At 41.1% G+C, this 10,614-nt stretch overlaps 1 protein-coding gene across 1 annotated transcript in view; it reads right to left on the bottom strand.

Annotated features, from left to right (window-relative positions):
- Positions 1 to 12: 12 nt before the first annotated feature.
- The window catches only part of VPS54 (VPS54 subunit of GARP complex), a 49,971-nt gene continuing 39,369 nt past the window's right edge, over positions 13 to 10,614 (bottom strand). The window contains exons 18-23 of the mRNA XM_085307276.1: positions 8,810 to 8,897; positions 7,941 to 8,062; positions 7,749 to 7,829; positions 4,090 to 4,197; positions 3,082 to 3,176; positions 13 to 1,036 (exon numbers count right to left, since the gene is read on the bottom strand). Of these exons, the coding sequence (XP_085163402.1) occupies positions 931 to 1,036; positions 3,082 to 3,176; positions 4,090 to 4,197; positions 7,749 to 7,829; positions 7,941 to 8,062; positions 8,810 to 8,897 (600 nt within the window). The 3' untranslated portion in view covers positions 13 to 930. The remainder of the gene's footprint in view (positions 1,037 to 3,081; positions 3,177 to 4,089; positions 4,198 to 7,748; positions 7,830 to 7,940; positions 8,063 to 8,809; positions 8,898 to 10,614) is intronic.

The following is a 10,614-nucleotide window of genomic DNA, read 5'->3' as shown; positions in this document are numbered from 1 at the left end:
TTTTTTTAACAGTGTGTACAGCAGCCTAAAAACTTCAAAATGATTTCTGTGCCCTTTGCTCTGCCCTCCTTCTGTCTGTCTTTATATACACTGTTTTGAGTCTTTACCATTGTGGAGGAATTGGCAAAGTACTGAAAAAGTTACTGTGAAGTACCTACCCTAGTTATAAGTGGCAGAGCCTAATCATTATGTTGGAAGCTGGAAGAAGCGCTCTGTATACCAGCCTTTTTACTACCTTAAAATTCCACAGAAAGCCCACTGTTATCTTTACTAATGATTAGAATCTCTAAAGTCTATTGTGGGGCTAGATAATGGCTTAAGCAAACAGACAATTATTAGAAAATTGTGTCTTCAGATGGCAGTTTAGAGCCCAGCTGTGAGAAATACCCTGAAACAGGACTGCTCCCTAACAAATCTGAATCCTAAATGCAAGCAATCAAAAAGACATTTATTTATATAAAGTTCCGTATAAAAATAATTTTTAGAACAGCATAGTGTCATAGAGAAAAACATTTTCTACAGCATTCAACTGCAAGATTTTTATATTGTACCATCATTAAATAAGGTGGGACACCATGTGAATTTCATTGCACTAGAAGAAATGCAAAGCATCTTTTTAATATAAAGATATACAGAGCATTCTAGACAACTACAGCTGTGTTACAGCTATGTGTTTTTTTGGATTTGGTCCAAAGAAACCTGAGTCTGTTTCCAGAGAGAATGAAAAACATTGCACAGACAGCTGATCACTTCTTTCTTGCTGAAGGACACTGAAAAGATCACTCCCTGCAGCTCACTGAATCTAGTTTCTCCAACTATCAATAGCGCCCTTTCTCGGACTCTGTTCTTAAGTATTCACCTCACAGTCATCAAGCTCCTAAGAAGAAAGTTGGTCTGTTGTCAGGGCCAAACGCCTGCTCCGGTGGATTATCACCTCTTCTGCTCCCAAATTTCAGCCATGTTTAGGTCTAAGTTGTTAAGGCCTTTCAGAGCTTGAAGGTTTCCAGTGTAAAAGGCTACATCTGCCATCACCAGTCTGTATTGAAACAAACAACATGATTAGCACCTGAGCCTGTCAGATCAGCTTGGGCTGATCAGGAGAGGGAAGGAAAAGGAAAGGGGAAAAAAAAAAAAAAAGAAAAAGAAAAGAAAAGAAAAGAAGAACTGAGCACACAAGTTCAACTGTTAGAGTGAATTACATTTGTATTAAATATCAGTTTAAAACAAGGTTTATCTCACAAGAGTGATTGATGATAGTACACGACTGACTTACAATGGTAACTGCTAGATGTAAAGCTTGTTACAGGGAGGGGATGTAAAACAACGCAAGTTTGAAAAACCTCAACAGGAATTAGGTGTCTAAAACTTATTCTCTGCAGTATTTCCAATCTCATCACAATTTAAGATCCTGATTCCATTGTAACTTGGCATATTAATTATTGCAATGTCAACTTCCGTATTCTGGATGTTTAACATAATAGCAACCAATCAGCACAGCAGTTACACTGCATGCTTAACGATTTATCCAGCGTTAAAAGCCCTCGTACATTGTAGAAACATACCATAGGATGAGAGAAACACGATAATGCCGTCCCTACTTAGCTAGTAGGAAGATGTAGGAACAGCAGTTGTATTTTCATAGTAAAAATTTAACCAGGATTCACAGAACTGGACTTTCTTTTTTTAAACCATTGTTAGAGAAACAAGCAGTTCAGAACAGGATAAGAATCAGAAAAAGAAACAAGTTAAAAACTAGGTCAATGAAAACTGCTAGAAAAACATCACTGGAATTAGGGTCAATTTTCTTCTCTAGCACTACCTACACACTCCCAGAGACCAGTGTTCTGTAACTGCTGCCGCAGAAGAAAGGACTCGAAAGGCCTTACTGTTCATAGCTGCAGGTTACAGACACTGGGGACAGCAAGGAATGACTCTGTACTGGGAAATACAATGCCAACAGATCAGCAAAACAGCTGCCTGGACCCTTCTCTCAAAAAGGGGTCTGTTCAGGCCACCCAGTGGCGAGCAGCAGGCAAAAACCACGGCTCGGAACAGGGACAGCACAGCACGTGTTTCAGGACTGCGCCGGGCGCCAGCGAGAGACCCTCCAGGAACGTACGCTGCGTGCTCTCCTTTCCAGCCTGGGCTGCTGCAGCCTCACGCCCAGTCATTAAGCTTGTTGGCTCACAAATATCTTAATAAGTACTACAAGCACCTTGGTGTTATCTTGCAAATACACCGCGAGAAGTACAGAAAACTCTCTGCTCTCCAGATGAACTGTTACACATAGAGGACAAGGATGAATAAGCTTAACAGGACATGAAAAAATAAATGGAGCAGAACCAAAACTCCTCTTTACTCTAGCAACATTTGAAAGCATTTATAAACTTCCTTCTCTGTTTTCTTCAACCTAAGACAGTATTTTGGGCACATGGTTAGCCTAGCAAATTTCACCCCTGATACACTGCAAATAAACATCCCAGCTCACTAGAAAGGATTAAAAAAAAAGCTCTATGATTCAAGGCATACTCCAACTTAAAACAGGGATTTGGTCTGGAAGATGCTATGCTGCTTTCTGACTGTATCTGCCACCCAGCACCTCAAAGTACACCCTCGCAGGAGAGGTGCCACCTATCTGTTTGGTGATAGAGGGTTGTATTGGGACAAGAAAGGGGTAAAACTCCGTAATTTATGTGTAAAAGCTGCCATTGCACAGATGAAATATTCCTTTTTCTTACTTGTACTGTGCTGGCACCTTCACTCATCATCCACATTTGAAAATTGCTTCGTGAATCACACAATTCTTGCAAATTAAGCTCTGGCTGCTGCTCTCATAAAAGGAGAATGACAATCCGCAAAACGAGGAAACCCACCTACGTCTTGCAACAAGTCTGTGGTAGGACAAGTCTGTGGTTGGACTTAACTCCCAATCTATTGCCAAGCTCACGGCATTCRTATAGCTCCAAGTGTCAAACTGGACCTACTTAAACATGGAGCGTGGCTGCATTCTGCAACCACAGCTTTCTTGCAAAGACCAAAATTCTTCATTTAAATTAAGCAGTAAAAGGCACCCAAACATACCCATTCTGAGGTCCTCCATCATTGACTACATTTAGGTGGGCTAGCTGCCTCTTCAAATGAAGTTTGTAGCTTGCATTAATTCTCAAAAACAACATCTAGAAGAAACCACAGAACCAGAATAAGGAACCATCCCCATACTTGTGTCATTGCCTACAAAGAAGAAATACATTGCAAACAACGTTTTAAGTCACTAAACTTCAGTTTTGTTCTTGTAAACCATGTTGTCTTTCYTTCTGCCAGTCCTGAGCTTTCTCGCCACTCACAGTACATATGTCATGGCAGGCAGGACAGTTTACACCCTCATCTGTTTGTTACATGTTGCATTTAGAGGACACACTCTGGAGCATGAATTTTTCTTCCCTATTGTCTGAAGCACCTAGCAGCATATATTAACGCTAGAAGGCAAGTGAATCCTTTTGTTGTACTATGACTATGAACCTTACATTAAAGGCTTCTTTTTTTTCCCCTCCAAGAAAAATTGCAGAAAATAGTTTGAAGGGACCATCTAATTGAGCATAAAAGAGAAACTACAACTAAGCGCCTTCCATGACTATATCAGTGATCCCATCCTTAGTTACAGCTCTGCAGAAGCACTAACTGCYGGAGGGGAAACACATCTAGTAAGACTTGACTCCGTATTTAGGGACCTCAAACCCATTCCCTAGAAGGGCTGCCTTTGAGCCACAAAGGGCTGCCATCTGTGTGGAATTTCAACACTCATTCCTGAACTGAGGATCCACCTCTCTAGACATTCAGCTGCAGCTCAAAGGGCTGGAATYAATCGATCCATGTGCCTCACTGTTCTCCCCAGATTCTCATCCAAACTTGAACTGCCATTCAGACCAGCTGACTGCATTGCTACAGTCAACCCTTTTAATGTGCATTTTCTGCAAAGACTTGAGGAAGATGTTTTTGCCTAAATAAAGCAGAAATCTCTCTTGTTAGAGTTCATATGTGCGAGTTCATTGAGGGTGTTAAACAAATCTCAAAAATACTAAAAATACTCACTTGAGTTTGTTCCTCGGGAAGGAGATCATATATAGCTTCATGCATCTTCGCCATTTGCTTACAGATATTCCTGAAGCATGCTGAAGGAACAGGAGCTTTCACTTCGTACTGTAAATAAAACCAAAAATAGTTATTCCTTTCTACCATCTTAGAACAGTTTATATAGGGGAATTTCTAAAAACAATCTGAAGCCCTGAATTGCTAACGACATTTTTTACATATTACRAATGAAATGCTCACAGGGCCACATTCTGTTGCTTTTCACCCCAGGACTAGCATTACACAACCTTCTAGCACTTCTGCTTTACTGTCTGCAAACACTACCGTTCAAACTAGTATGYAACTCCAGCATCTCCCAACTTCACCCATTTATCTTCATTAGGTTTTAATCGGTTCACTTTGCTCATTATTTTTGGTTAGTTTCCATTACCCTATGGCAATTACCTATGCACCAGATCAACATTACACCTACTGGACCAAACATCTGCCTTGTACGAGGCAGCATGATTTCTACAGATACAGATGGAATAATTAATGTGACAAGTAAACAGACTCATGCTGTGTGTCCTGTTAGCTGGCCCACTCTTCTTTCGGTCTATATTCTCACTAGAGTCAATGAGACAGAAAATTTTCTCTTATGTATATGTCCCTCAGTATTTCACCATAATAAATTATTTCTCCAAGACATATACATCAAAATTTCTGGTCAAAGAAAAGCATAAAGAAGCAGAATATCGAAAACTCAGTACGGACCAAGGGACTGATGAAACAGAAAACAAGGGACTGATGAAACAGAAAACAAACAAACAAAAAATTCTGCAGAAATTCCTGTGAAAATAAAGTGAGAAATATCCTTTTTCTTACAGTGACTGAGATCTGAGAAACAAGACACTGAAAAACACCTAGACAGCAAGAGAAGGAGAATAAAATTCTTCTGTTCCTACCCTGGAAAGGGAAGATCTGAGCGTGACATTAGAAGTACTCAGAAAAACTATACCAGTGACAACAGTGAAATCAGATCTTCTGCAGAGGCTGTGCTAGCACAGGCCTGGGTTAAATGCTGGTAGGTCTCTTTCAGCATCTTCCTTCCTAGGAAAGRAGACTCTGATATTTCCACTGACCTGTGCAAGCCTCTGAGGGAAACAGCTGAATCACTACAATAAATTGACAGACACATGGGAGGGACTGCTTTCCCTGATGCTACTCTGAATGGCAAAAGAGAACATAGCTTACCTCAGCGTGAAAGGAAAAAAAAAAAGAAAAAAAAGAAAAAAGAACAGGTTACTGAGAAACTCTTTAAGGAAAAGCCAAACCAATGACCTAATTCTAACAGGAGAAGCAGCAAAAATAGTTTTTACTACTCCACAAGCCCCATGGGTGGAGTGAGACAACCAGAGCACTACACAACATGCAGGACTGCGCCTCAAGATGTTACCAGGGTTCGGCAATGTATCGTTTAAAATTTACYAGCAAGTCGTAAACCCAAAGGGAACCAGCCAAGCTGCAGCTAGGGCTCTTGCACGACTGCCGGCAAATCACCCTCCCCTTTAGGACTGGAGAAAAGCAGCACCAAAAAGAAACATGAGCTCCAGCCCTGCAATTTGTTGGACATTTCTATCTCCAGCTAAGGTCAATTGCAATTAATATCATGAGGGATCAGACCTAAACTTACTGCTCCTCTATCCGAACAGTCACAGGACAGCAAGCTCCAAGAGAMTCTAAAAATGTCACCTGAATTTTTCCATTAGCATTTATCCCTTTTTAAAAACCTACCCCTTTAAAAAATCCCTCCCCCCCCCCTTTTTTTTTAATTAAACCCCTATGCCTGTTCTACCTCTGGGCTAAAGCTGCAAGACAGATGCCGGGAATTGCTCGTGCTGTTGTGAAACGCTCCGCTGAGAGCCCGGCCCTCACGGCCAGACTGTTTAACCACAGTTCCTGTCCCACAGAGCTCACAAAGCAAAGCAGTGCTCGGAGAAGCACAAGTCACTTGTCCAGATTACCCATGTACCAGGTCAGTGTCACATCTAYTGCACCAAAAGGTACAAAGCAGTGTGATTCTAGAACATGCAATTTGCTTTTAAAGCATGCTGGACATCACACTGCCATGAAACTCTCGCACATTTTTTCAGATTTACACACTTTAAGGTAGGTGACCACTCTTATCCACAAGTCACTCAAATATCTGGACCCCTGACAAAAACCTACGAAAACAAAGATACCAATACAGTTGTGCTAACATGCTCATTTGCAAATTTCCTATGTTTTTATGTTCTTCGACATCTTCACTGCCAACATGTTGTTATTTCAGGAACAAGACAGGCCCATATAGGGGAAATGTGAGGAAGGGAGGCAAACCAACACATGGTCTTCTCCTCTCCTGAACTCTGTAGGTTGCATTCACATGAGCCTGGCAGTTTCACTCAGTCTTTAAGAGCTCTTAAGGACAGAAATATTCTCAGTTTACATCTCCTGTCAGCTCAGGAGAAAACTGGCTTGAAAGATGGAAGGAATACTAAGGGATAGACACTTACAGACTACACTCAAGAAGAAAAGTGGTGTTACTGGCTTGTTGTAGGCTAACATATTTACGATCCAGGATCTAAATTTTAGCATTTGTCTTTTATTTTCAAGAGATAACAGTAAAAGAGTTCAAAAAGGCACATTACTTTACAGAACAGGCATTCTATATAGTCCTTAGAAAAAGTTACTTTCTAAAATAAGCGACTCAAAAAGAAGATAATGTAAATGTAGCTAAAAGGAACAGGTTTGTCCAAACCAATCAAATCTGTCACTGAAGAATTAATCTTTCCCCCTCCCCTCATGAAACAGCTTAAAAGAGAGGCAGAAAACCCAAAGTAAAACATAAGCTTTAAAAGTTTATGTATTTTTAACCATAAAGGCCCAGAATAGTCCTATCTTGCTGCAGAGCCTTTTCATAAACCCCAGGAATGCAGATGTTTTGCCTCAAAGTGAGTAAGGGTAACCAGATTCAGCTCAGGAGCAGCCTTCTCGGCTGACAAGCATGCAAAACAACCCCCATAAACTGCCAAACCCCGGGCCTCTCAGGTGAGCTTGCTGCAGCACCTGAGCACCTCACGGGACAGCTAYAGAGCAGGAACCCCTTAGCACAGACTCGCAATCGCCCGGCCTGCAGTCCGGCTGAAGGGCCAGTCCTTCCCCTCACAAAACTGTGCCTCCTCAGCAGGCCTTGCCATTTCCTCAGCTGCAGGAAATCGCATGCTCCCAGCTTCCAAAGAGGCACCACTGGCAAGAGCAGGAAATGAGAGCTGGCCCTTAAAGGCAGCAGCCTGACTACCAGAGCTGTCAGGTGATAAAACSGCCCAGCGTAGGAGAGCACTTAAATTTCTAAGCACTATAGCATCCGCACCGGCCAAAGCATACTGGAGGTGGAATAAATGAACACTTGTTTTGTTTTGATTTTTGAAGGTGAGGGTGAACCAAGACCCAGATGGTGAATGTTAGGAGAAAACACATTCACAAGCACAGCACAGAGCCTTGTGCATGTACAGTTTAAAGACATTCAAACAACTCCTGAATAGGAAAATTTTAGACTCCATTTGAAACATCTACAGTGTATACAATGAGACATCCAAAAGCAATTTAGAGAGTGCATAATTATTTCCATAAATCATTACCTTGGATAATAGTTTGTCAAATAAGCTATCCATTATGGCTACGAGCTTTGCTGAAATTTCAGCTATGTGGTCATGATAATCCTGTAATAAAAGAAACCAGGTTTTATTTACTATCTAATGGCATTCATATTCTTCAGAGCACAATTGAAAAGCAGAACTTACAGTTTAATTAGAAAATGCCAAAAGAATTACCTTCGTAATGTGGTCAAAACGCCTGAGCATGCTGAACTGTTTTGGCTGCAGTCGAGCTTCAAAATGAGCCCTGATAATAGGAATGTAGTGTACGATTAGCTGTAGRCAACGTGAAGAAAGAGCTGTAAATCCAGAAGCAAGAGAGAAAAATAATTATTTTAAGAACAATAATTTGGTATAGATTGCATTTCCTTTAACATAAGTTATAACAATCTAACAAAATTTAATGTTGTAAAAAAAAAAAAAAAAAACACATTTCTCTCCATTGGAGGAAGTTGCCCAGTGAAGAGCAGCACCTGGCTATTCACATCCAGGATTCAAAAGTTTCTGTATAAAATAGCTTAAGAGACAAACTTCAGTTTAAATGCTCACTTGCTGTTTTGGGCCCTGAGCACATGCAGACACGGGGAACATGGGCAGAGAGGACAGCCCAGCTCAGTGAAATGCATGGGGAGGCTGGACTCCAGCTAGATGCCTCTACCTATGTCATTCCAATCTCAAGCTCCAAACACTACGCAGCTCCCAAGCACGCCAAAGCCACCACTGAAGAAGTAACTCCATCTCACCACAGTCAAAATATTTTAATGGAAAACCCATTGACTCGTATGTTGGCTCTTTTATTTCCTTCATGTAACACAGTGAAGCTTTATATTTAAAGTGATCTGATGGACAGCAAAGGAACTTGATGCATTCCAGTGCACCCCTTAAACAGAAAGATCATAAGCTTTTATTTATATTTTACTATCAAAGCTGCATCACCCTCTGCCTTCTATGTACAGCACAACACAGATATAACTTATCTTAAATATTTAGCTTTTATTAAACAGCCAGAAGAACGAGATTTGACATTTTAAATAAAAAATCCATACCTAGATTTTTCGTAGTGATTGTTTTCAAACCAACAACTTGCAATGCACCAGCTCCAAGCACTAGTTGGCAGCTTCTAGAGTTGAAATACTATGAGAGAAAGAAAAAAGGTAATGAAAGCATATGCTGTCACTTTAAGAACTGCAACTGTATCCCAAAGCAGCATTCTGGGATGAAAGGCAGTTTAGAAATAGCACCAGAAGTCTGCAAGATTAAACAGGTTATGACAAAATAAATGAAAGGTAATAGCATAGTTTCACATACTCCTCCTTATGGAGGAGTCAAAGACTCTTAACTAACAGTTGCTCTAATGATCCTACTCAGGCCTACTCCTACGGCCTGAAAGCAAAAGGAACATTTTCACTAGCTTCAGTGGTCACCGGGTCAGGCCCTTAGTTTTTTTTTGACTCAGCTTATGCTAAAGCACTCAAGACAAGGTCTCCTGAAATACTGTTATTAAAAATACAGTTAGCTACTCAGTGATTTCATCCTGGGGGCTTCTTGATGAGACCGTTGGGTGAGGCTTCTCACAGTGGCAAGGAAAGTAGCAGACTTTCTGCAGACTAGCTACATTCAGCCTTACTTTGAAAGCAGTACACAAGAACTGCGCTTGGCACAGGAAATCTAAAAATGCACTTCTCAAACCAGGGCCTTGTATGGAATGAAGAGTAAAGGTCTCACAAGCTTTGCTAAGTAAAGCAAAGTAATCCAGAATGRAAAATATCAAAGGAGCAAGTTTCTGCTCTGGCATCAGACCCTCCCCACAGTCCTGAGCGTGAGCTGTTCAGTGCAGGGATATGGTATTGGGCAGAGCAGAGAGCAATTCCACTAGCAAGAATGTGTTACTCTGTGCTGATATCCACCGTACTGAAGAGTAGTAAAAGTTGGAGCAACGAATGTCAATGAAAGAGTCAAAACTAGCTTTTTTTTTTTTTTAATGAGGATGTTGATAATAGCCTTACTTACAGACCTACTTTGAGCAATAAGATCCTTTACATACAAGAGGGCAACAAAGATGGAACAAGGGGTTTCAACCCCTTCTGCTGYCTGCCTACTTGTGCCTGAGAGTATATCTCAGTGATAATACACCCTGATCAACATAGTGTTTAGAGCATCTTTGGGGAGGAGGAGCGGAAGGAAAGAACCTCAGCTTCAAGCATTTAGGACTTAACAAAGGAAACCATCAGTTCTGGTAAGCTCTRTTCTGGATACTCTCCTCAAAAATCAGCATGTACAACAGCTTCTACAACTGTGGAGGCTCTGAGCAGAACATCAGTAAGGAGAGATTCCTCTAAAGCAGAGAGGGAATAATTAACCTCAGTTCTCAGCACTGTAACCAAGGAAAACTGAGAAAGTCTGCATAAGGGTAAATAAAGCTGACGTTACAGGACACTTGAAAGCACTAAATTCGCTACTGCTTAGGTGGCTAAATTTGTGTTTATAACACTGTAAAATGCTGACATCTAAGAAATGATGCGCAGCAGATTTTAAGCTATGTCAAAAATCCACACCGTAAGAACTCCAAGAACATCGGATGACTCATGACTGGACCCTCCTATGTTGGCTCCAGCAGCAGTGTTATCATTAAAGGTATACAGGCCATCTAAGGTCTCTGCCACAGTAAGACGGTCCTAATTAGCATAATCCATCTTATTTTGGTATTACGGTYGGCCACCTAGCTTGAGACACAAGATACTCTAGATTGGGCTGGATGAATCAATAAGAGATGGGGAAACTGTCACTGTCATCCCCAGTTCCTGTAGTGTGAACATAAGGAGCTTCCTTGCTAGTTCTGGGTTATGAGGAG

The sequence above is a fragment of the Rhea americana genome, unplaced genomic scaffold (genome assembly GCF_003343005.1).
Source record: "Rhea americana isolate MKP2758 unplaced genomic scaffold, rheAme1 scaffold_256, whole genome shotgun sequence".
Classification (NCBI taxonomy): Eukaryota; Metazoa; Chordata; class Aves; order Rheiformes; family Rheidae; genus Rhea; species Rhea americana.
Note: the sequence above shows the minus strand (reverse complement) of the source record. Positions and strands in the feature narration are given on the sequence as shown.